This window comes from Wyeomyia smithii, chromosome 3 (assembly GCF_029784165.1).
Source record: "Wyeomyia smithii strain HCP4-BCI-WySm-NY-G18 chromosome 3, ASM2978416v1, whole genome shotgun sequence".
Taxonomy (NCBI): Eukaryota; Metazoa; Arthropoda; class Insecta; order Diptera; family Culicidae; genus Wyeomyia; species Wyeomyia smithii.
Window position 1 is genome coordinate 233,510,365 of NC_073696.1, and position 25,995 is coordinate 233,536,359.

General features: G+C 38.9%; 6 protein-coding genes across 9 annotated transcripts; all 6 read left to right on the top strand.

Moving 5' to 3' along the window:
* The first annotated feature begins 861 nt into the window (after window positions 1–861).
* LOC129733162 (arrestin domain-containing protein 17-like) lies at window positions 862–2,654 on the top strand. The gene is made up of 3 exons (XM_055694782.1): window positions 862–1,324; window positions 1,538–1,669; window positions 1,729–2,654. Exons 1-3 carry the CDS (start codon window positions 1,210–1,212, stop codon window positions 2,439–2,441), a joined length of 960 nt encoding a protein of 319 aa, XP_055550757.1. The 5' UTR covers window positions 862–1,209; the 3' UTR covers window positions 2,442–2,654.
* A 2,531-nt stretch (window positions 2,655–5,185) lies between these two features.
* Window positions 5,186–7,406, top strand: LOC129733154 (arrestin domain-containing protein 4-like). Its single transcript, XM_055694771.1, has 3 exons — window positions 5,186–5,491; window positions 6,142–7,131; window positions 7,192–7,406. Exons 1-3 carry the CDS (start codon window positions 5,377–5,379, stop codon window positions 7,338–7,340), a joined length of 1,254 nt encoding a protein of 417 aa, XP_055550746.1. The 5' UTR covers window positions 5,186–5,376; the 3' UTR covers window positions 7,341–7,406.
* A 176-nt stretch (window positions 7,407–7,582) lies between these two features.
* On the top strand, window positions 7,583–9,128 carry LOC129733156 (arrestin domain-containing protein 3-like). Its single transcript, XM_055694774.1, has 3 exons — window positions 7,583–7,757; window positions 7,936–8,847; window positions 8,915–9,128. The coding sequence occupies exons 1-3, from the start codon at window positions 7,643–7,645 to the stop codon at window positions 9,115–9,117; spliced, it is 1,230 nt and encodes a 409-aa protein (XP_055550749.1). The 5' UTR covers window positions 7,583–7,642; the 3' UTR covers window positions 9,118–9,128.
* A 2,883-nt stretch (window positions 9,129–12,011) lies between these two features.
* LOC129733158 (arrestin domain-containing protein 17-like) lies at window positions 12,012–14,247 on the top strand. Of its 3 annotated transcripts, XM_055694777.1 has the most exons (4): window positions 12,012–12,151; window positions 12,325–12,575; window positions 12,813–13,721; window positions 13,780–14,247. In XM_055694777.1, the coding sequence occupies exons 2-4, from the start codon at window positions 12,461–12,463 to the stop codon at window positions 13,953–13,955; spliced, it is 1,200 nt and encodes a 399-aa protein (XP_055550752.1). In that variant the 5' UTR covers window positions 12,012–12,151; window positions 12,325–12,460; the 3' UTR covers window positions 13,956–14,247. The 3 variants fall into 3 exon arrangements, with proteins under 3 accessions (XP_055550752.1, XP_055550753.1, XP_055550754.1); XM_055694778.1 differs by having other exon boundaries at window positions 12,147–12,575; XM_055694779.1 differs by lacking the exons at window positions 12,012–12,151; window positions 12,325–12,575 and adding an exon at window positions 12,584–12,729.
* Window positions 14,248–15,238: 991 nt separating this feature from the next.
* On the top strand, window positions 15,239–16,704 carry LOC129733157 (arrestin domain-containing protein 3-like). 2 transcript variants are annotated; one of them, XM_055694776.1, is made up of 3 exons: window positions 15,239–15,405; window positions 15,463–16,356; window positions 16,419–16,704. In XM_055694776.1, exons 1-3 carry the CDS (start codon window positions 15,291–15,293, stop codon window positions 16,556–16,558), a joined length of 1,149 nt encoding a protein of 382 aa, XP_055550751.1. In that variant the 5' UTR covers window positions 15,239–15,290; the 3' UTR covers window positions 16,559–16,704. The 2 variants fall into 2 exon arrangements, with proteins under 2 accessions (XP_055550751.1, XP_055550750.1); XM_055694775.1 differs by having other exon boundaries at window positions 15,239–16,356.
* A 6,623-nt stretch (window positions 16,705–23,327) lies between these two features.
* Window positions 23,328–25,995, top strand: LOC129733155 (arrestin domain-containing protein 17-like). The gene is made up of 3 exons (XM_055694773.1): window positions 23,328–23,766; window positions 24,580–25,557; window positions 25,616–25,995. Exons 1-3 carry the CDS (start codon window positions 23,652–23,654, stop codon window positions 25,765–25,767), a joined length of 1,245 nt encoding a protein of 414 aa, XP_055550748.1. The 5' UTR covers window positions 23,328–23,651; the 3' UTR covers window positions 25,768–25,995.

Genomic DNA, 25,995 nt, shown 5'->3' on the forward strand with positions numbered 1-25,995 from the left:
TAGAAACAGCTATTCACCCCAAACTGATTGAATGTCTGACGGACGGCTCACAATTGAAATTTTCCAGCAACACTGCTACAGCCTGCTGCTATTGCAGACTTGCTTAAGTATGAGAAATAATTTCGCGTGGAATTAATTTCCAAAGTGTGATTTTTGCTCATAGTATCTTCGGGGAAGCCTCCAAGATAAATTTAAGCGATATCATTTCTCATCACATGGTTGAATTTGCAACAGCAGCATGCTGCAGCATTATTGCTAGTAAAATTCAATGGGGAGCCGCCCGTCAGACATTCAATCAGTTTGGGGTAAATAGCTGTTTCTACAAGCATCGTAGCGCCTTACGGTCTTCAGAAGAGTTTTTCCCAGAAAAACTTCCTACAAATATCATGTATCGATATGTTTTTAGGACCCAAATGGGAATTTATAAAGAATAAGTTTTGAAAAAGTGAATTTTCCCATATAAAATCGTATGGAAACTTTAAAAATCGGGCGCAAATCGGGCGTTTCACCGATCGATCTGAAAAGTTACACAGTTGTTATAGGATCCATAAGGAACACGAAAAGTGCATGGGAGCGAAAAAATAACACCATCGCTTTTTTCCCATATAACCGTGTCCCAGTCTAGTGACCATATATAGAGGTATTTATTTTCGTGCTTCAACCAGATACGCCCTGCCAGCGATGAATGACTACAGACGATAGTAATTGAATGAATCACTAAATACGCTACAGGGCTGTATTCTCCTACACAGCAAACGCCTGAGAGCTATGCAAACCTGCTTCGCACATGCGCTTTTTCGTGCACCGTTTCACGGTGAGACGTGAGATCGTGTCGGTGTACGTGCCACGGCAACCTTTAGCCGTCGTAAATAGACAAGCAGTAAAAAAAAGAATACGAAACAACACCATTGATGAGGTACAAAATTAGATTTTCGCAACCCTAAGGGAAGGAACCAAACCATAGCGCTCACTACTACTGATGCAGTACGGGACTGGCTTCGCGTAGCGTCCACTGTTGCGCCTGAAGGGTATACCAACAGTGACCCGCTTTCTCAGTGTTTACTAGGATCGCTCCGCGACTGGCGAACCATCGAAGCGAACGTAAATTTGCACGTATCTCTCTTTTCCACCCGACAGGCTTTTGCTTCCATACACCTATTCTAGTTACAATTTTCTAGTGCGTATTTATAGTGCTTTAAATCGACCAATATGCCAACCACCTGTAAGTTTCGTCTTCGGAACGATACCAGCAAGGTGTACTACTGTGGCGAGAAGCTGGACGGAAGCGTTGAACTAACGTTCTCCGAAATCAAAAAAGTGAACGGTAAACATACGTTTTGTTCGGCATGCCCTTTGTTCCAGTGTGGCAGGAAAAAATCACTCCTTGATTAAAGGAAACGAGGAAAATCAGTGGAATGGGGCGTGAGAAAATGGGCGCGACTGTCTGGCAAACGGCATACCTTGCAGGCGCATTAGAACGCAATAGAATGACTGAAGACTTTGAGGAATAAAAGGTGTAAAAATTGTCTTTTCGCAGGAATCAAACTCATCATAGCAGGCGTCGCCCATGTTAAATGGATACAACACAGAGGGCCCAATCGATACAGTACTACCTTCAAGGGAAGCGAAGCTTGCCTTCACTCCGAAATTGACCTGTTACGAGCGGATGGTAGATTGTAACTGCAGATTGTTTTGCAAAACAATCTACTTATTTGCTTTATTTCTCAGGTGACTCAATGGATGTCCCGGCAGGAAAACACACTTACAGTTTCGATTGCTTTCTTCCCGAGTCGCTGCCAGCGACGTTCGCAGGAAAGCACGGTCGGATTCAGTACATTATCACGGTGATCCTGCAACGATCCTGGAAGGCGGACAAAATATTTACAATAGAGTTCATAGTTCTAAGGAATGTTGATTTGAGTGCGGAGCCGCCGTCGATTCGTGGCCCAGCTCGGATTGAGATCAGTAAAGCGTTCCGCTGCTGGCCTTGCCGAACTGGGCCTTTAACAGTAACACTACAGACATCAGCCACCGGATATGTTCCTGGTCAACGTATCACGTTGGTGCTGGAAATTAACAACGGGAGTAACTCGAAGATTCAGTCGATTAATCTGAAACTGGTGATGGTGGTTTCCTACACCAGCGATACACCGAGACTCAAACTGAAGGTCGATCGAGAGGACGTGGTTCGAGTTGAGCTGGACCCATCAAACGATAACGACGAGATTAAGTACGAAGAGAACCTAACAGTACCACAGCTACCGGCAACCAGTGGAAGTAACAGTTGCTGCAAAAAAATCAAAATCGAGTACGAGCTGGAAGCCGAACTGGAAGTCGGTGCCGTACATCAGGTGTTGAAATTGAACATTCCCGTGGTTATTGGTACCATTCCGCTCAACAGTGACCGGCGGGAATCCACCATCATGGAATTGGAAACCTAGACTCGGTTCACGGCGACAACCGGGAACAAATGGTTCTGAATTCACATATTTTGGAGTGCTTCACAGTTTACATATATAATATATATACATGTTAACCTTTTTACATATATACAGATATACTTTATAGCGATGTTTTGCAATGTGTCCAAGTTTGCTTGTTAATGTTGGAATGTCACAATAATAAAAATAACCATAATACGCTCAACTAACTTAGTTCCGAGTTTTCTTTTAAAATACCCGAGCAGCAGGTATTGCTGCAAAGTAGATCTCTAAAAATTCGTTTTCATTACTTTTACTCAACTTTAATGTAACTATATATGCGCAAGATGTGGTGTTTATCTGTTATCAATAGTTGCTAGCAGAGCCGGATTTATGGGGGGGCCCAGGGGGCCCGGGCCCCGGGCCCCCACATTTTTAGGGCCCCCACAAATCGACAAAAAGATTTTTTATCTTTAAAAAAGAGATTTAATCAAAAGTTCGATTTACAGTAAGAAAATTCGAACAGACCATTACAATCTGACACTTTCCTTAAGTGTTATTTTTTCGCGAGCGCCAATATCGCAACTACATCCATAAGAGTTCACCTTGGATTCTCTTGGAATGACACACATTAACACACCATTTGAATCGAACCAGCCCGCATTAAACGCCTAGAGTTAAAGTTTGGCCGACTGTCATTAAAAGCGCCAATCGAAGTGTCAAAACTCGTTCCAATCGAACATCAGCAATGTTAAAACTATGATGAAAAAACTGTTGACTGTTTGATTGGAACTTTTCAATGACAGTCGGCCAAACTTTAACTCTAGGGCTTTAGCGTGCATGGGTGGTAAAGCAGATAAAGAAAATAACCCACAAGTTTTTTAATGCATTGCTTTTGCTCACTGGTCCGAATCAGGGATACCAGATGTGCTTTGCAAAATGCAGATTTTCTGAGCTCGTGTGCAAATTTAATTGACCTGCAGATATGTGTAGTTTTTTCCTAGTTTCCATTATTGTCAGAGTCGTCTTATATTTGTGCAGTCTTTCTCAAATTGTGTGCAAATTTTTGCCTGTGGATCGCTTTTTTTTTCAAATTGCGGTAGTTTTTTTTCAGGTATCAAGAAAAAAGTTTGAAGATGAAACATATTAAAAATAGGTTGCGTGCGACTGTGAAGAATGAAAGGCAGTCAAACTTAGCATTATTAAGTTTCGAGTACGAGTATACTGAAGAAGTTATGTTGATTATTTAATTAATAAGTTTTCTGCAAAAAAACTCGTAAAGCATAGTTTCCAAGCGAAGTGAAAAATTTGACAAGTAAAAAGCTTAAATTTTCGCTTGGGAAATCTGTCGTGAAAACCCGTTTGTGGAACACGCAGGTATTTCACCAGTCTGCAATTTACAGTTTAAGTGAAGCGAAATTCACGAGTTTACACTCCGAGCGAAGTGAAAATTGGCTGCAACTGACAGAATATAAACGCACGCAAGTTTTTGCTTGCTGCTGCTTTTTTCACTAGCGTTTGCATGCGTGAAAAAAGTGAACACAAGAAAAAGATGAGATCCACAACCTTTCGCGATCGCACAACGATTTCGCTGGATCGAATTTGTCTACAGTTCCTAGCGAAGTGAAATTTTTGCAGGTTGCATTTTTCACGAGCGTAAAAAAATGATCATTTTGTATGAGATTTTCACTTCGCTTGGAACTCTAAATAGGACTTAAGAAAAAATTCTAACAAATTTTTGGTAATTTTTCAATAGCAAATAAATGCTTTTAACTCGTACGATAAAAAACAGTTTTGTTTAATTTTGGGGCCCCCACTATAACTGGGCCCCGGGCCCCCACAATCGTAAATCCGGCCCTGGTTGCTAGGATTACTTAATTTCTACTGCAAATTATATCTCTATTCCGTACGTTTTACCTGCCTTTTGTGAAGTAATTATAATATATTTTCAATAACAACATTTCAACGCGCTAAGCCATAAAACCCGTTTTGGTGAAGATACCTTCGGAAATCTTCTTCCTTGGAAATATGTTGTTAAAATGTAATATAAGTGAACAAAATCATAACTCAAACAGTAATTATGTGTTATAGCTACATCAAAGCTGGCCATTTATTTTTTGATTCTTTTTTCTGCACTGTAATTGTCCACAATGCTTCCCAAGAAAAAGAAGAAAAATAGAAGTAGGGCCTATACAAAATGATATCTTAAATTGTAATCGAAATTCGATAGCGATTCCGTCCGGATTTCAAAATGTTTGCCTTTCAAACTCATAGATCCTGACAATTAAATCTTCCATCTTGCTTTAAAAATCATTCTCCTTCATATTCTCTTATTTGATTTTTGATTGAAAATAAATTTCCTGACATTCTCTGATATTTCTCCTGTGTAGCTCTGCGTAACCAACGACCCGAGTAAACGCAATGTAACTGTATCATCCAAACTTAGTAAAATTCTAACGATAGATAACAACTCCACTAGCAAAAGCGCAAATCGAATTGACGTGTTCTGTCGCTGAATACCTAATTATATTTTATCTCACCAAATTATTAATAATATGCGATATCGACACTGCTTTTGCTGTCGTCATTCTTATTTCGCGACTTATGACGACGCAACAAAAGAGCTACGTCGTGAACCAATCTGCCGCCACGCTTTCTTGCTATGTTATGAGTAAACCGTACAGCGAGATACGTGGTGACTTTGTGTGTATAGGTGGTAAATATCAACAGGCGAGAAACCTGATGAAATTAAATCGCTCCAAACATCCACTATACACACGACTCTCCCACTAAACAGGTTACGTGTAGTTATCGCGATTCCCCCAAATCGCACTGCCGTATTTTAGTAGCTAGTGTGCAATCGAACAGGCTGGAGCCTTGTTTTTTTTCTCGGCTAGATAACGATACGCGAAGTATCCATTTTGAAAACGAAAGTGACAGAGGATCAAAATACACAATGACGGTCGACTGTGAGATTCGTTATGACGGCAATCCGGAGGGAATCTTTTTTGTCGGTCAAACCTTGACCGGAACTGCAGTGCTGCAACTGAGTGAAACGGAAACAGTGAATGGTAAGGTCATCCAAATCCGCCCCAGTTGAGTGAATATTGTATGAAGATGCGGTGACCTTGCTTCTAAGCGGACACCCACCGCCGTAACAAGTAACGCACCGGAGCTGCGCAATGTCGTCAGTCGACGTGACGCAGCACTTGTGTGATGTATTTATTTTGTATTGTTTATGGTATCGAGGGTTCTGATGGGTTTCTAAGCAGATAAAAAGTATGAGTTGATATAACTAGCTATCATGTATTACACTTGAAAACAACTAAACAAACAATTATTAAAAGCTCTTAGTTTTTGTTTGTTTATTTTTTTTTTAAAGAAACTAGAGTTTAAAACGTGCTCATACAGATAAGAGAAAGTTATACTAAACTCTCACCGGTTGGAAATAAAACCAATCAGACTGATAAAAACTTTCAAGATAAATTCTGAATTTTCAATTTGTTTAATTTGATAATATACAGTGTTGATGTTAGTCGCCATTTCAAAAAATAGGATGACGTTAGGCAATAGAAAACAATTTATTTACAACGTATGATTCATATAAGCTTATAAGGAACATCCAACGCAATTTTTTGTCATGTTTGTTTAAAATAATAACGCTTCGGTGCAACGCATTCGCATAAAAAAGTAACTGATTTAAAATACATTCCATTCACAGGAGTTAGCGTTAAAATCGAGGGCTTTACTGTTGTCAGCTGGAGAGGCAAACGTCACCCCCACGGACACAAACACCATGCCAAGCAATTCAGTGGACGAGAAGAGTACCTCAACGCACTCACTTACGTTGTTGGCGGTCCGAATGGACCCGTATTGGAGATACCACCGGGTTCACATACGTTTAAATTCGCCTGCCCACTCCCGGTAACACTACCGACATCATTCGAAGGTCAGTTTGGGCACGTTCGCTATACGATTACCGTCGTAGTCGAGAGACCAACTTATCAGAATACCAGCCACCGTGAGGGATTAACTGTACTTCGGCAAGTTAATCTGAACGATGAACCCTCATTGTGGGACGCTAAGAAACTCGAATTGAGCAAACAATTCGGTTGGTGGATATTCAAGTCGGACCCTTTAGATATTAGTGTGGAAGTTCCGTCCACTGGATACGTCCCAGGTCAACACATACCCGTTTTAGTGCAGTGGAACAACGGTAGCAGTGTCATCATCAACGGGATTCGAATTAAACTGTACAAAAACGAAACGTACTCTGCAAAGGATCCTTTCGAAAAATCACGAACAGATACGCAGTGTATAGCAAAAGTTGAAAATCGAGATGCACACGCTCAAGGTCGGATCAAGTTCGAGAGGAACCTTCCAATACCGTCTACACCACCTAGCAGTGTCAGTCCTATGATCACAATCTCCTACGAATTAGTGGTTTATATTCACATTTCATCAGGAGAAATTCCAGAGTTCAATGTGCCCATCACAATTGGAACAATCCCACTTACTGGACTACCGCCGATAAGAAGGCCGGAAAATCCATCCGAACATCCATCCCCACAGGCTCCTGCGTATGGTTTCAACATAGCAGGAATACCTTCTGATTATCCACCCAACAAATCCGGTGCACCTTCGACATCTGCAACTATCCCTTCTAACCAAGCCCCTGCAACTGCGATGTCTACGGCACCGGGAGAGCTTCGTAAGTTTATTTTCTATATTATTTTCAAAGTTTGACCTACCCATGTTTTCAATTCCACAGCACCACCCTCATACGAGGAAGCGATGAGTACAGCAACCACTGATTCACAGCAGGATGAGGAGTCCAACCAGATTGGATTTAACAAACCATTTGTTCCAAAATATCCAGTGTATAAATTTGATGGTCCCGGGGGCCCAAGCAAGGAATAAATTTCGTCACATTCCTATTTAATTTTTGCATGAAAACAATACTGTTGATAATAAAATAATAAAAACGGTGCACTGTTATTAAACAACTTATTAGTGTTGGTTACTATCACATTTCCCGTATCGACGCCTACTCTTTGCGGCGGCGCTGCTATCTTATCTGATCCGATTGGACCGATTGGATAGCAAATTTTACCTCCTATCTATCGCTGACACAATCGACAAACTCAGTCAATTGCTGATACGCTTAGGACGTAGACACAAGGTAGCTCTCTAAGTTTTAAAAAAGGCAGAACATATGCACCATGCCCACCAGCTGTGAGATCAAGTTTGACGAAAACCCCTACGGTGTATACTTTCCCGGTCAAACGTTATCCGGAAGTGTGGAATTGCGACTAGCGGAGGTTGCGGAAGTGAAAGGTGAGTCACCACTAGAAGGTCTATTAAGTGAATAGAGCTATAATTATACTACTAATCTCTATTGCCAATGTTTGGTATTAATCAACACTGAAGATAATGTGCTGTGATAAGCAAATGCAATGAAAAAAAGTGAATTGGTAAATCGAATTCTAGTGAATTGAATCACTTACTGTTTTAGGTGTCGCCCTACGAATTAACGGTGTAGCTGAGGTTCGATGGACCGAAACGCACGGCGCCGGTAAGAACCGACGCACCGTGACCTACCGTGGGCGCCAAGATTACATGCACTCCACTACCTACTTGGCGGGATCCAAAGAGGGAAACTTCATCGAGCTACTACCAGGAATTCACACCTATCGTTTCTCGTGCGCTCTACCTACCAATCTTGTGACGTCCCTGGAAGCCGAACACGGTCATATACGGTACACTGTGAAGGTCATACTGGAACGATCATGGAAACGAGATCAATCCTATAAGGTGGCCTTCACAGTCCTACGGCATGTTGATCTGAACCAAGAGTACGACATTCGGCTACCGCTTAAAATGGACAAAGCAAAAACATTCCTTTGCGGGCCGTGCAGTTCTAAACCGATGCACATATCGGCACAGGTTCCGATCACCGGATTTGTTCCCGGACAAACGATAGCGGTCAAAATCGATGTTGATAATCAGAGTTCAAAGAACCTCGATGCGATCGCCACCATGCTGGTACGAACTGTTTCGTTCATAAGTCAAACACCGTACATGAAAATAAGAGAAATATCATCCATCGTAGCTGAGACCCGCTGCGCTGGTGTGAAACGACAGAACCAGGGAAGTTTCGTGCAACATCTTCTAGTACCGCCACTTCCACCAACTAGTAGAACTTGTCAGGTCTTGACCGTCACCTACAGTGTCTTGGTTGAAGGCAAAATATCTGGTCCTGCCATTAATCCAAAAATACAGCTTCCAATTACCTTGGGTACTGTTCCACTTTCTATGAGTGCTGTTCCTGGGTTTGGTGATACAATCAACGTAGTGATGATGCAACCTTCTGCGGGTAGCTCCACGGCTGACGCATCAATTTGCCCAAATTTTCCGTCAGAATTGCGTGAGTATTTATTAACCGGTTGAAAAATGCTAGCTAATGCCATCGATCGTTCTCTGTATTTCAACAGCACCACCGACGTACGAAGAAGTTGTCAACGCCGGTCGGACCAATATTCAGGACGAAGATGAAACCAACGAAATTGGTTGGCGAGACTTTAGCCCCCGGTATATGGTTTACAGGTTCAACAGCGATGCAACCGCACCGCAAGAAGAAACGCCAGTTTCAATCGATGCGAATAAACTCGAGGTGAAACCGTCCCCAGAGAAGTGACGTTTAACAAACAGAAAGTATATAAATTCCTGTTGCTTGATTTTAATTACAAGAATCGTTATGAGAAGTTATTCCTTACCGAAAACTAAAACGAGACGGATTTTCATGCATGCGAAAGTGTTCGAACTAAATTACTGAAAACGGAATAACATCAAAAGAATATAATACAATGATGTCAGATAAAGTACAAAGCAGGGTAATACAATGTGAGGAAGAAATGTGGTACTTTATGATAAATATGTTTTTGACATGGAGATTCGTATGTACTGAAAATCTAGTCTCAGACTCCTTCACCCTATTCCCCCACTATGACTTTGCCTTCACGCTAAATTAAAAAAAAAACAAATCAGACTCGACAGTTGAAGAAATACACCTATGAATGCGACATTTGACTCGGTGAAGAAGAGCAGAAGAGTGAGCATAGAGGCAAAACAAAAGTACGAAAATTCGTCATTTACCATGGTGGTAGAAGTATCCTTCCGTTCCGTAACAGTCGTTAGAGAGGTAAACTCTGGCAACAACTATTATAACACTTTCTTCCTTCCCCAATCACCCCACTGTGGGGCAGAGCCCAGAAAAGCCGCGTCAAAACTAAAAAAAAAAAACAAAATTCAGTTTTGATGCCTCATTTTATTTTCTACTTGCAGTAGACATGTTGTCGACTGGAAATCATGATAATTCACTTCGAAAAATAAGAGGAGCTCTCAGAAAGGAAACATGACCAAGTAATCTTCAATGTTCCTGTTTTAAATATTTTGTTACAAACAATAACATTGAAATTAAATTTTATATTCTTTCTCGAAAATGATGACACATCATAAGTTGACAAAATACTGTACAAAGGCAACCACAAACTGTCAATAATTCATTTCATGATGACTCGAAAGGTAATTACTAAAGATTAAATTTAGTTAAATTTTTATTAAATTAGTTAATTACTAAAGATTAAAGAAAGATTAATTGAAATTTTGGGTTTATAAATAATGAAAATAATTTCATCTCGTTAACGGTCAGTCCTACAATTGTAATGTGTTCGACAACTTCATGTCAATTGATGATATAAACAACTTTCCCGAAGAAACAAAATGGTTAGCACCATTTAATCAGAAGATAGATGTCAGCGCCATCTGTAGGGAAAAAAATTAAGCTGCCTAAAAACATTTTTAAAAAATGTTTTTATGGTGAACAACATTGCCGAAGACATGAACTTTGTGGGAAGAACTGTTATGGAGTTATGAGGTTTTGTCGTACCAACGGACTAATTTGCCCCACTGTGCGCCCGTAAAAACGTTGCTTGGCGCCATTATCGATTTTTACAAGGCGGAAGCTACTGAATTTTCGTGCATTAAAGATGGTAAACTAATCCCAAATTAGCCATGTGACGGTGGTCCTTTGTACAACTTTACTAGCTCGGTGGTTCGAGCTCATCCAATTTTATATTTCCACGAGCCATCATTTTTTTTTTCACTATTTCAGATCTTGTGGCTTCTTTAAGGGGTTATATACCTTTTTAGTTTTCAAAAAACCGAAAATTTTTTTATTGTATCATCTTCAAATACAACATCTTGAGAACATTTTCACAAATTTTCATAAAGATCTAAGCAATATGAAGAAAGTTAGAGCGATTTGCAGCGCGCCTCGCCATGGCCGCATAAGCTAAACTTGAAACTTTACACGCGATTATCTCGGAATAGTGTTTTCCGAAAAATGACTTTGCCGTGATCCTGATTGCGGGAAAACTACTGAACCGATTTCCTTCATCTTTTTTTTTTAAATTTTCGTTATTCAATTTATCGGTCCTTGAACGATCGCTTTTTGAAACATACAGTTACGTTTTGCCGCAAAAAAAATTTGAATGCAATTTTTAGCGCTCAAAACGTGCATTTTTTGGGGAAAGCGTTCCCATTTGCACTGAAAACAAAATACTCATAAAAGCGATCGTTCAAGGACCCGGCACACTTCTAAACTAATGAAATAATATGAGTTTTTTGATTTCGGTTGACCCGCTGAGTCTCTATCAGGATCGCCGCAAGCCTCTGCAAAAAATAGCGTTTCGGGGAAACGGCCATTACTCCAGTAGTAATTGGTATATCTCAAAATCAAACGTATTTTTTTGTTGTTGATAAACTGTACTTTCAGAAAAATACCCCTCTGATGCAATGAAAATGGTGCTATGCACTTAAAAATAGATTCAAACTTCCCTAATTTTTCTCGACCAAAAAGGTATATAACCCCTTAAAAACTATTAAAATATTTCACATGTTTCGCTTATCTTTCCTATTGATCGTCTCTAAGCTTTACTGAAACTAACACTAACACGAAACTAGAGCAGTCAGCCAGAGTCTATGTGTATATAGAGTCACGCAAAGAGAAAATCTATCGTTTCGGCAACACAGTTTTTGTGCCGTTTGTTGCCAAGAAATATACAGTTCTCGCGTAATTTTTCAAAAGGACCTAAGTAACAATGACAGATTCTCTCCTCTCTCACGTTGTTTCGTTAATTACGTCGTCATTATAAATATTTTCCAAGCTTTCTTCCCCTTAATCGAGAGATTGTAAAACTGTCTTGCTTACTATGCATTGAGTGTTATGAAATATGGAAAATATAACATAGTTATTGATCAAAGAGAAAGTAAACAAAGAGAGTCTCTCAATGTTAGATAGGTCTATTTGAAAAATTACGCGAGAGTTCTGTTTTTCACCATGCATAAGCGAATATCATTTTTTGAAATTCTTCACAAGGTACACAGTTTTGAAAGATTACACCGGTGATGTTTTGTTAAATTTAAGTGAACCAGTGTACAGGTTTAATGTTGGATTAAAATGTGTAGGCAAAACTTCGGAAAAACACATATTCTTAATGCTAAATTACAACACTTTTCATCCACTCCTAACATTATCACCTTGTTTATTTACATTGCTCGATTGGTACCCTCGTTTGACACTGATTTGGTTCCTCTGGTTTCATCTTTGCGGGACTCTTAAACACAGACTCTGGTTTAGTTAATTCTGAAAGAGAGCAGTTTACCGCTTGGTAAGTTCTAGCGTGTTTACTCGTGCCATTCGGGTTATTCGCGTTGAAAGAGATTTCGAAGGCTGTTCGCACCTACGTGAACTCTCATATGCAATTCTCAAAATGTGCGTGATGACAAAAGCAAAAATATTTCCTTCCTTCTTTTTCGCATGCAAAAACCAAACAAATATCAGCAACACCGTCAACGCGAATGAAGCGAATGAAGCGCTTAGATATGAATCAAGTGGGAAGCGATCAGATCACAAATCTAAAACAACGTAGGTACTTAATCATTCTACGGCTCCCTCTTGGTTGGATCATTTTACCAAGATGGGAATAAAACAGTTTCAAGTCGAGCTGGATAATCCTTCGCATACATATTATGCTGGCCAAACCATGAATGGAGTGGTGACACTAGTCTTGGATACGCCAAAAAAGCTTAGAGGTAAGCACAGCTGGTCGGTGTTAGGCATGTCGTAAGTGACGTAAGCGTGATTGGAATAGCTCGAATACACGAATGATGACATCATCCTAATGTTTCACTCTTGAAGAATGGTTGTGTACATAAAGGCGGTTGTAAAATTGATGAGTTTTGTGCTGTAATACCTTATTCTTATATTGATACTTTATTATTCAAATATTCTAAACTCTGTTAAACTTTCGGTAAAAAATAATCCCGCAGGTGTATCCCTTCAATTCAAAGGCGCTGCGGAGGTCAACTGGAATGAGCGCCGCGGTATTAAAAAAGATCACCATAAGACCCACTTTCGGGGTCGGCAAAACTATATGAACTATACAACATATATTGTCGGTTCTAGCGACGGAGAAAATTTTGCTCTACCAGCAGGAACGCACCTCTATAACTTTTCCTGTATTCTTCCATCCAACCTGGCTACATCAATGGAAGCCAAGCGGGGTCACATTCGTTACACTCTAAAGGTAATAGTGGACAGGGCCTGGATGCTGAATAAATCCTACAAAATGGGGTTCACAGTGCTGCAGCCGTTAAATTTGAACTTTCTTAGCAACGTACGATTCCCTATCGAAATGCATATAACAAAAGCATTTTGTTGTTGGCCTTGTACAACAGGTCCGCTACATATTTCCGCGCAGTTACCGATATCTGGATATGTACCAGGGCAAACAATCGCTGTAACAATCGTCGTTGACAATCAAAGCCGACGGAAACTTATTAAAATTATATCAAGATTTGTGCAACATATAGCATACATTAGCTGTTCACCACATCGCAAAATTAAAGAAGAATCTTTGGAAATGGCACAGGCTGATAGTGCAGCAAATAACAAACCCGGAGAGTCACGTTATGAGCATCACTTATTCATACCACCTTTACCACCGACTAATTCAACATGTGAAGTATTGCAAGTAACCTACACAGTTGAAGTGAAGGCCACTACCAATTGCGGAAAGAATCCCGTTGTTAAGCTCCCAATTATTTTGGGTACGATTCCTCTGTCAAGTTGTGCGGTCCCCAGGCTTAATGAAACTACGCCACCAGTTGGGCAGCAACCGAAGGCTACCACTTCAAGTGAACTTTCTGAATTCACTACAAATCACTCGGAAGAACTGCGTGAGTTTTTTCTCAATAATTTTGAAATGATAAGAAATCATATCCTTCATTCTTGTAGCTCCTCCCACATACGAAGAGGCCATGAACGCCACCCACATCAACATTCAGGACGACGGTGAATCGAATGAAATGGGCTGTAAAGATTTTTCTCCTCGATACCTGATTTATCGGTTTCCTCAAGGTGCCAGTGTACCACCAGTGGATGACATGACCAGACAGTGGAAGTCGGCATAGGGAAATTTTACTCCACTACAACACCCAGCCCAAGGATTGGTGACATCGGTACTTTAAGTAACTTTATATACATGACATCTCAAAAACACCGGGCGTCTAATAAAAGAGGTCCAATAAAATTTTCTATCACTGCTATAGTTTTTTCAAAATTAAGGGTTCTTCTGGATTAACATCCTAATCCAAGAAATATTGGTATTTGTTTTGTTTTTTTTTCGGAATATTTGCTGCTCAAAAACTGTAAAACAAAAATGAACTGGAAAAAAACCTGTGTTTAAAAATAAAAAACGCATTCTTCTCAAAAACATTTGTTTTGATTCTAAATTTTAAAAAGACTTTTAGATGTCTCGATCTTTTCGTTTTTTTTTTAATTTGTACCCCTATACATGTCACCATAAGACGTAATTCTACCAAAAAAAACTTTGGTCCTCTTCAAAAAAACGGCTAGATTTTTTTCGAAGTTTCAAGTGTACATTATTTCACTTGAAGTTTTGGTGTCTCAAAGATCTTTACTAGAACCTGAGAAAGTATCAATAACTCCATAGAAGAGTTTGTATCCCAGTTCAGATAACACAGTGCAACAAAAATGGACTTTTTTTTCTGCATGGCTTCTATATATAATTTTTTTGTGTATTTTTATGCAAAACTGAATTTCCCCGAGTTTGAACATATTTCAACTTAAGGGGCAACAATGGCGCCGTTTTGAATTTTTGAGAAACCGGTAATTTTTGTGGTTTTTTCGACGCCATTTTGTTTTGAGGCCAAATATCAAAATTCTAAGAGTTTGTCCACATATTAGTATCTTTTTATCACATATTTATCTTTTTATTTTTCACAAAGCAAAATAATATCGATTATTTTTGAGCATTAATGGTAATTCGCTAATATCTTAAAGTGGTAGTCAAATTATATCTTATTTTGAGTAAAAAAGTCTCAGAAATCGAATGGTAGGTGTCTGATCTACGTAAAATGTCAGCAGATAAACCTATTTTAGTATTGTAGAGGAATTGGGGCAAAATCGACATTTTGCTGACATTTTACGTTGATCAGACACCTACCATTCGATTTCTGTGCACTGTGTAATTGAAAGAAATAAACAAATGTTAGAAATGATAACACTACAAACCCAAATGTTTATTGCTTTCATTATGCAGGTTGCATACCTTCGGTATGGGCTAATCAAGTCATTCACTTCTCTTATCGGTTGAGAAATCATATCGTTTTTTTTGCGGACGTTTCAGAACCAAATGCTAATCTTCAACCAGTCATATCACGGCAAGCTCTGATAACAGAGCGACAGAGAACATTTGTCGTCTTCATTTGTCATGGTATCCAACAATGGCCTTAGCTTGCAGTATTAAATTTAACGCAAGTCCTTACGCTGTTTATCTGCCTGGACAAACTGTGGCCGGACATATCGAACTGCATTTGTCACAAGCGACCATTTTCAAAGGTAAAGGAATGTGCATCAATACAGCCGAAATACACCAAGCCATAAACGTCATATCAGACATTAAGCTACACATCAAAGGAATAGCTGAAGTAAGCTGGTATGAAAGCATTTTTGTTGATGGCAATCCAGTATTGATTCCTTACCATGGTCGCCATCAGTATATGCACCACACGAAGAGTGTAGTAGCAGTTCCAGATGCCAGTACGGTCGAATTTCCCGCCGGACTTCACCGTTACGAGTTCTCCTACGCTCTACCGTCAAACCTGCCAACTTCCTTGGAAACTGAGCAGGGTTACGTGCGCTATACCGCCAAAGTAGTTCTCGAACGGCCCCAAGGCCAGAATCGTTCCTTCAAAGTGGGATTTACAGTGCTGCGACACGTTAATCTAAACCACGAACGTGACATGAGTATTCCAGCTAAAACGGAAAAAAACAAAACCTACTGCTGTGGACCATGCCGTTCCGATCCACTGAACATATCTGCGCAGCTGCCTATTTCCGGGTATGTACCAGGCCAGACTATAGCAGTTAAGATTAACATCGAAAACCAAACCAAGAAGGGTATCAAAAAAATCTCCACTAAATTAGTCCAAGTGATTTCCTACATCAGTCAGACTCCTTACTGCGAAGTTAGTGACAAAACCACGATAGTTGCCGAAGTGCGTTGCCAAGGTAGTGAAGCTCGGGCCAACATTAGTGAAGAACAATACCTACTAATACCGATTGTTCCGCCGAGCAGCAAATCATGCCCGGTACTAACCGTTAACTACTTCGTTGAGGTTGAGGTCAAAGTGAGCGGTCCCAACATCAACCCTAGAGTACGAATACCGATAACCCTTGGGACAGTCCCACTTTGTGCCAGTGCTATTCCAGCATTCGACGAAGCAGCAACGGTAATTATGCATGAACCGAGGGCCACTACGTCATCACTGGAAGCTTATTATGAATTACGTAAGAATTCTAACCCGCAAAATATATCGTTTTTCTATTCAACACTCGTTTTTTCAACCTAGCGCCTCCCTCATACGAGGAAGCTATCGATGCCATGCGAATCAACATTCTTGATGACGGAGAAGCTAGCGAAACGACCTCGGATGACTACCGACCCCGCTACGTAGTTTATCGCTTCGGAAGTACACACAAATGCGATTAAATGATTAAACTGCCTCATTTTGAAATTATCTTATCTGTGATAACCAACGTCCATCGGTATGGGAAAAAAAAATGAAACTACTCCCGCAAGAATCGTTTTGTACTGTTGCACCAAAATATATATCATATTATACCGAAGCACAACAGGCCTCGCGATCAGGTAAACTTTACCTAGTACAAAAAAAAAGCATTTTCTTGTGATTTATTGAGAAAGTTGAAAACATTTGATTTTTCATTCATAAATATCACAAAATAGTTGCCCTATAAATATTGTAGTCTTTCTACTATTCTTTCAAAATTTAGTGCCTCTAGCCAGTGTAGAAATGCGCCAACTTACGTCAAGTGTCGCATAATAATTACTGGCCGCACCTCCCTGACACGTTCGTAGCCTGTGCTTTTGTATACGCGGGAATGAAATGGCATATTACACTGCTGTACTTCACACTGCTATAAACAGCGACATCGATTGATTAGGCAACACTGAACGGGAGTGAAGAGCACGTCAGATGTCTTCCCTTTGCGGCTATTGTTGTTTGGGGCCCGGCATCGAGGGGTTCGTCATAATGGGGGTACTGTCAAACTATGGGTAATGAGATTACGGTGTCAGGAAGGTGGCTGGCCGCGTTCGTCGCTTCAACGTTATGATTACGAGAAAACTGGCTAGGGGTACCAAAATTGACAGAAATGATCTACTACAGTCCCTCCACAATTATGGATCAGCTACAATTATGGGTCATTTTCACGCAAATACGTCTATCCTCACGAAACTGAACAATTTTCATTAGCAGTGGTATTTTTTGCAACTCACTTTTAACCTCATTCACGATTAAAATGATTAGAAGTTAAAAATGTCACTAAAAACTATAATTTTGCTCGGGGCAATAAGTGAAGTGACCCATAATTGTAGTAATGTTACATTTTGCGGTACACAATTGTGGGTCAGTCCATTTTTTGACTATTTTTATCTCTTTTACATGATTATGCGACAAGACTGAATAAAATAACTTATTATCAAGCTTTTATAACAATAAAATAACTTGCGTTATGTACTTTTATGATTTTATAGTCTAAATGATTTCGAATGCCAAAAGTGACCCATAATTGTGTCTCTGGCTATGTAAGTGATGTATTTCTTCCCAACCGATTTACACGCATCAACTGCAGTGAAACTAATTGCTGATCGAAAGTACACATCAGAACACAGAGATAGATAGTAAAACATTCGTAGTTGATAATTTTTTCGATTTTATATTCTTTTTTGAACACTCAGACAACACGTTGACTGACCCATAATTGTAGAGGGACTGTATATAAAAATGGAATTCCGTAACGCTTAATCTTCTTAATATTATTTCCTCCGTTTCTAAGCTGTACAGTTAGCATTATCATTTTGAACCATTCTGAAGCAAAAAAATAAGCGGTGACATGTAAGTTTTTTTACATGAAAAGGTTCGTTGATGTTCAGGAAAGACATTTGAGGAAAAAGGTGAGGTATCTGATTACTAAAACTTGAGATATTATTTACAAAACTACGTAAAACATAGAAAAATATGACTTTTTATGCTGAATTTGCCTCTAAATCAAAATTCAAAGCGATGACATGTGATTCATTAAAATGTGTCGTTAATGTTCAGGAAAGACATCTGAGGAAAATTAATTAAGTATCTTATTACGGAAACTTGATATATTATTCACAAAACTACGTAAAACATGCAAAATTATGACTTTTAATGCTCAATTCGTCTCTAAATCAAAATTCAAAGCGGTGACATGTGAGTTTTTTTACATGAAAACGTTCGTTGATCTTCAGGAAAGACATTTGAGGAAAAAAAATAGGTATCTTATTACTAAAATTTGAGATATTATTCACAAAACTACGCAAAAAATGCATAATTCTGACTTTTTTGAACTCAATTCGTCTCCAAATCAAAATTCAAAGCGATGACGTATAATTCTTTTTTTAATAAAATGTTCTTTATGTTCAGGAAAGACATTTGAGAAAAAATAATTAGTATCTGATTACTAAAACTTCAGATATTATTCACAAAACTACATAAAACATGCAAAATTATGACTTTTTATGCTGAATTCGCGTCTAAATCAAACTTCAAAGCGATGAGATATGATTCTTTTTTCATCAAAATTTTCGTTGATGATCAGGAAAGACATTTGAGGAAAAGAACAGGTATCTGACTACTGAAACTCAAGTTATTATTCACAAAACTACGTGAACATGCAAACTCATGATTTTTAAAGTTGAACTTGCCTCTAATTCAAAACTTAAAGCTACGATCTGTGATTTTTTTACAATGAAATGTTCGTTAATGTTAAGGAATAAAGTTATTTGAAGAAAAATTATAAGTATCTGATCATTTAATATTTCATTATTTTCCACAAAACCACGTGCAAAATGCAAAACCATGATTTTTTAGGCTTAATTTGTCTAAATCAGAATTCAAAGCGATATCATGTGATTTTTTTAAAATAAAAATTTCGTTGTTCCTTGAACATTTGCAAATATTTTCTTGCAAAAAAAACCATGTTTTGATTCAGTGCGAGTCGAGCATAACCATTTTACATTTCTGATGTTTTCGTAGTTTTGTGAACAATAACACCTTTACGGGATTCGACTTACTTTTTTGATTTTTTTTTTTACTTTTATTCAAACTAGATCTTGGGAGATTGATTGGAGGAAAGACCACAAGTCATTGGTTTGAACATCGATTACGAGGCGACTTCTGCATTAAAACTCACGCTTTTTTTAATTTCTACGTAGTTTTGTGAATTAAAGCACAATTGTTAGTTATCAGAAAACCTTCACTTCTTCTCAAACGTGTTCCTTGGACATCAACAAGCATTCTCATTTAAAAAAAATCACATGTCACCTCTTTAGATTTCATTGTAGAGGAAAACTGAGCATGGCTGGTCATGCTCAATTCTTCTTACGTTAATTTCTTTCTTCCTAAAGTTACATAAAAAGAGGTTTTACTGTAAACGATTGTGGAATGTCCCGAATTTCATCCCAAGATACGGATACTGGGATGACCCCACTGATTTTCGAAAATGGCGACTTCCGGTTTCAGGAAAATAGCCTAAAGTGGTATTTGACCAACAATTTCAATACTTCTGAAAGTGGAACTCCATACGTTATTTTGAAATTCTAAATGGCGACTTCCAGTTTCTGTTAAACAGCATAAAATCACAACGTGCAACCCAAAATGGGTATTTACGTTCTGTGCGTTCTAAGAATATTGATGTATACGATGCGAAATATTTCTGAAGTGAGTTGTGCTAATGAATCTATGATATAAAAAAATGATTCTCAATTTTGAAACCTTTGACCCCGAGCATCGCCGGGAACGTTCAACTAGTTAAAAAGATATATTCTTTCATTTTTTCCAGTTTAAGGCTGACCAGTCTTATCAAAATTAAATGATTCAACCAGTCACGTAGAATTAATTATTCTACATGAAATAGAAGTTGCAATTTTGTGATTAATCCACCTAAAAGTTAGTAACTAGTTTTATTTTTCCTATTTTGGAATTCAAAAATCCACTTTGTTCGGCAAAGTTGTAACACATTTCAAAAGAAACAACAAACCAAGACAACTTAATGCATTGTTTTAGTAAAAACCGTGAATAACCAAAGACATATGAGATAAAAAAACTTTCTTGTTTTGTTATAAAATACAACACCGTAGAATATTGAAAAATTGTAGAAAATCACTATAAAAAGTTTTATTTGAAAAAAAAAAGATTTTTGGGAGAAATCTAAAAAAAGCTCCACAAAAGTCCAATAAATAACATAGATGAAAGTATAATATCTTCGGCAAAGTTGTTTCTTTTAAAATGTACTACAAGTTAATGCCAAACAAAATGGATTTTTATATTCCAAAATAAAAAAAATCGTTTCTTACTTTTAGGTGTACTAATCACAAAATTGCAACTTCTACAACTTGGAAAATAATTAATGAAACAACTTTACTGAAGACACTACGGCTCTAAAATCAATATGTTGAGTCAAAACAATTTCTAACACGTTTTTGACAGCTTTGGGGACAGTGTGCGATGACGCAGCAGAGAAAAATTGATCTCAACGAATTTGTATATGTACACAAGCATTCTAAAGCATAAAAAACGAAAACTTCATTCCAGTTTTCGTTTATTAACTGAACAACGGATAGGTAAACATATTATATCAGAGTTACCCATTGATTGTGCTATCACTACATTCTCGCTGGTAGAAAATATTAGAACCAAAACAAGCTTTTGCTGCCTTGATACAATTCAATTATCAGTTGTAAATTTATTGGATTGACATGTACAATTTTAATTTTTTACTGACTTCCGACACACCCCCAATTTCAGTGAGTGAGGTTTTTTATACTATCTTTTTTGTGGTGTTTTTTGCTATTAAGCAGAAATCATGGATTTATTTATTTTGAATTTTTCAAGAAATGACTTCAGAACATGGTGTATTCTTTAGGAATAACATTTTGATACATTAATATCACATGTTTTGACACATATTGACTTTGGCCCTGGAAATCCTCGAAGGGTAAGAAATTTCTAATCAATACAAACCTTTACTTGCTCACTCGATCTTGATCAGTCTAACTTTCTTATTGACTTCAGAGTCCCCGAGGGTACAACAAGATTTGGGGTTCTTCTAGTAGGAAATAAGTACTACCCTCAAACCGACTTATTCGGGTTTCAACTTCAATTCACTGGGAAACCTTTTTGTTTGGTGGTTCCCCTAACACAGATTTCGATTTCGTAGAGCAGAATGTTCATGAGCAGAAATAGAACATGACACAACTTTGCTTAGAACGACAGTAAACCTTTATGAAGAAAATTGGATGATTTCGGTATCGAACTGTTTGGTAGGATTACTCCAGAAAAAAAGTGCAATCTAGTTTTAGCTAGAACAACCTATACATAAATGCGACTGGTTAACTCTTCGACGTTGCTACGATATAACCAGGATCTAATTTTCGACCGAGCTCGGCGTTATCGAGCCAAGAGGGAAGAGTCTAAAAGCTATGCGTTGTATTTTTTTTTTCTTCATAATTGAACGAATGACATTAATGATGATGGTTTCACCTCATATGTCTACATCGGACGATTAATTTATATGTCATTTGAAAACATATAATTTAAACAGCTGGCAAACAAATAATCTACTGCTCGCCGATTTTGAAAACATGGTTTTGAGAAAAACGCGTTTTAAGTTTCAAAATGCTATAAATCTTAAGGATCGCAATAACAAAGCCCCTAATATTTTTTTTTACCTTCAATCAGCTATCCCTGCGCCGTAAAATTGTCCTTCCTGGGTTTTATTTTCCACTTCTTCCTTTTTCTCATCTGATGTATAGCTGCGCCTAGCCTCTTTCGCGATGTCGGACATGCGATGCTTAAGCCTGTAGTACACTCTTTGTCTAATGGTCAAATATTTGACCTTCTGACATAATGGTCAAATTTATTTGGCATCATGATTGTTGTTTGCCCGTGTTTGCCCCATGTTAAAAATGGAGAGTGACAAACAATTATCTTTGACCAAATTTTTATCTGTCAAAAAGTGAAAATTTATTTGACGCTTGGTCAAAGAGTGTAATACAGGCTTTAGCGACTTTGCGCCCGATCCCACGCAAAACTCAAACTTGTCACTCATATTTAAGTACTTTTAAATATATAACTCACAGTTGAAAAGTATAGAAAAACTCAAACAAAGAGTGTACACAACGAGAACGGCTGATCGACTAAACAAAGGGAAATTGTGAGTAAACACGTTCTGTAGAGACGCTATAACGGTCGAAATTTGATGCAGAGACCTCTATACTTCAAATTTGAAACACGATAACGATCGTAGGCAACTTCTGCTAGTTTACAAATCCTTGAAATAAAAAGAAAAACGAGCATCGCCAAATTAAACGAAAAATGTGATTTTGGAGTATAAAAGTTGTTCGGTAAAAATTGATTTAAACGAACTTTGAGTTTAGATCTGTACTTGGGCGATGTAGATTTTGATTCTTATATAGTTTTAGCATGATTTAGGCCAATAAAAATAACAAAAAATTTTTTTAGTAGATATAACCCCTTAATCAGAATTGTTTCTAGATAACGATCCTGAACTACGAGAGAAACCCTATAATCTCATAGTTCTCGATAACGAGCTCTACAATTCACAGGCGCTCCAAGCACTATTTAAATAATAGAAACAGATGAAATAATTAAAAACTGAAACAATCTCGAAAATATCACAAACCAAACGTATTCATTACCCAAAATATAAGATTTAAATCAAATCAATTCACACTAGGCGGGGGCCTAGTGTTGTTGGTAACGTCTCCGCCAACCACGCTCGACGCCTGGGTTCGAATTCCACCGCCGACATAGGTGTCGATGGTTGTGAGGTGGCGTGATCCACTCACAACCAACCCAACTGGTCTAGATTCAATCCTAGCCGACACCGGGAGATTTTCTGAGGCGAAAAATCTCTGGGATCACGCCTTCCATCCCATGAGGAAGTAAAGCCGTTGGCGCCGGTCCGTTAATAAACGGGTCGTGAGTTAGGGTCCTGGGTGTGGAGTCGCCTCCCTGGGCGTCGGTGATTGGCCACAACAGTGGCGGAACTAGACCGACGGAAAATAAGCGAGAATAAAAAATAAAAAAAAAATCAATTCACACTACTCGTACTGGTAGGTGAATTGAAAAATTTGGCAAAACTTCGGCTGACATTCTCACATGACACGCAAACTGACAGTGACGGTTTCTCTGTGCAGGCAGCCGCAGTGCAAAGCACAGCAGGAGAGGAGCTCACTACGAGGCCGATTCACTGCGAGACGGTCAGTCAGTAGTGTGTAGGCGACAGCAAAGCAAAATAGTGCTACCTGGAGGGTTTATCATTCAATTGGCAAAAAAAAACTCATTTCTATTACTTATTTTTACTAGTCGTATTAAATCAACTAGGCGGTGATAGTGTGATAACCATTGGCTGGTGCGAAGTGTCTTGCTGGTGGTCGCCTGAAACGAAGTGCAATCGGGTGTGAGAAGCAGTCGTGACAGCCGTGAAGAAATAGACGGGGTGCTACCGGTATGGGCTTAAAGGACTGTCAGATAGAACTAGACAATCCGTGGAATACATATTATGCCGGTCAGACTGTTAATGGGAAAGTTACATTTACCTTCGATTCGCCGAAAAAAATTCGAGGTAATAACATCAACCGTGCGATAATCTAATGACCCAAAAATATGTTACTGAAGACAACGTCTTAAAATATGTGCCTTAAATAGTATTTAGATGACATCATCCTGATGATGCACCAGTGAACGGCTTCTTCGCTCTGATAAAGTTAAAGTCTGCACTTCGGAAACAAAAACTAATGAGTGCCATAGCGTTGAAAAACGATGGCCTTCAGGTTTTTTACCGATTATAGTCAATGCCGTGGTAGAAAATGCACATTTTTTTCAAAGTTCCTATATGGTTTGCTGGCAGCTAACTAATACCACCGATACAAATGCAATTTAACAGCAACCTGCTACAGTAGTGAATAGTAACGGAAACATGTACTGAACTGAATTATGCACTCAGGGCGGCTACCCGCCAATCAACTGTAGATTTTTTCGATTTCGGCTGATTGATCATTGGTACCGAATAGATAAGATTCCGGGGGTGTAGCCTGACCCTTCCGTATGCTTTCGGTGATCTTCGTTTAGAGTGATAACATTACTAGGAATATAAATAAGCTGTTTCTCACACAGAAAAACGAAATCACTGAAGTGTGCGTCATCCGTTTTGGCAGCGAACAACACCCCGAATCTTTAATTGTCTACTTGTTCTACATCTACTAGAGCAACACTTGAGCTTGCGCTTAAAATACGCAGCTCATGGTTTAGCGTTGTTTAGTTGCGTGCATACGTTGACGTTCACGCATAAAAGATTGGTGTTTTCCATAGCTTGTAACAATATTTACACAGCAACTGTATATTTGTGGTTAACACTTACCGATTATGTTTTCCACAGGAATTATCATAAAATTCTCCGGTGAAGCAGAAACCAAGTGGAGCCAGACGGAAACTAAAACCGACCAGGAGGGAAAACAGTATGAATCAACTACCAATTTGACCGGCCAGGAGGAATACTTCCAGATTCAGTATTACCTGTTGGGTGGAAAGAACAGCAATGAAATCGAGCTGGGTGCCGGCACTCACGAGTATCCGTTCACATGTGCTTTGCCACCGACTCTACCTTCTTCCTTCGAGGGAGAATGGGGTTTCGTACGGTATACGATTAAAGTTACCTTGGACCGGCCCTGGAAGTTCGACCAGGACATGAAAATGGCTTTTACGGTGATTTCACCTGTTGATCTAAACCAGAATCCACGTGTGAAGGATCCATTTAAACTGGAGCGGGAAAAGACCTTTTGCTGCTTCTGCTGTGCTTCCGGACCACTGAGCGTAGTCGTGCACATTCCGGTAACCGGTTTTGTCTCCGGTCAAACAATTCCATTGACAATCGAATGCGACAATGCGAGTAACGTTGGGGTTGAGTCAATCAAGCTTACGTTACGTAAATTGCTGGCATTCCACGTGCACACACCACGTCGCGAAACAAAAAAGAAGAAAGAAGTGATATCGGAAATCGCTGTTGGACCAATCGAAGGTGGTAACAACCAAACGTGGAATCAACACATCCAGATTCCGCCACTACCGCCATCTAATTTGGTTAATTGTGGCATTATTGATGTTGACTACGATATCAAGATGGAAGCCGTAGTTTCCGGTCCACACGCCAACTTAGACGGAAATATACCAATCGTTTTAGGTACTGTTCCGCTTGCTTCCTTCCAACCGCCTCTGCCGTATACAGATAATCCACCGGAAACGGACCCCTCGATGCTACCAACCCAACCGGTTAGTCCAGCTAGTCCTCCGAACGGAGCAGGTGGTGCACAAGGCTGGAACATTGCTGATGGTGGGGATAGTTTATATCCCAACATACGTAGGTTTACCACGATTCCAAACCAAATTTATTGAATAATTTGGAGCATCTATTTCAGCACCACCGACATTTGCGGAAGCCGCATTCAAGGCTCCCAACATTTCGAATAAAAACGATAGCGAGTTCACGCGGTTCGTGGGAGCCCCGGAATACGCCCCGCGCTATCCAACATATGCTTTCACGCCCTCCGCACCGCCAGCCAATCTATAAATATGTGTAATTTCACGATAAATGGTGCAACCTACCGGAACCAACCTCAAGCGATATTTAATTCTTCTCTTATTTAGCTTTCATCACATTTTCGTTACCCATATAAAATATTTTTGTTAATTTTTATTCGAACAAACTCAAAAGAACTAGAGTTATAATGAATACAAGTAAAACGCACATTGCTCCAGCAGAAATTTATATAATGCGTTACTAATAAGAAACAAAACA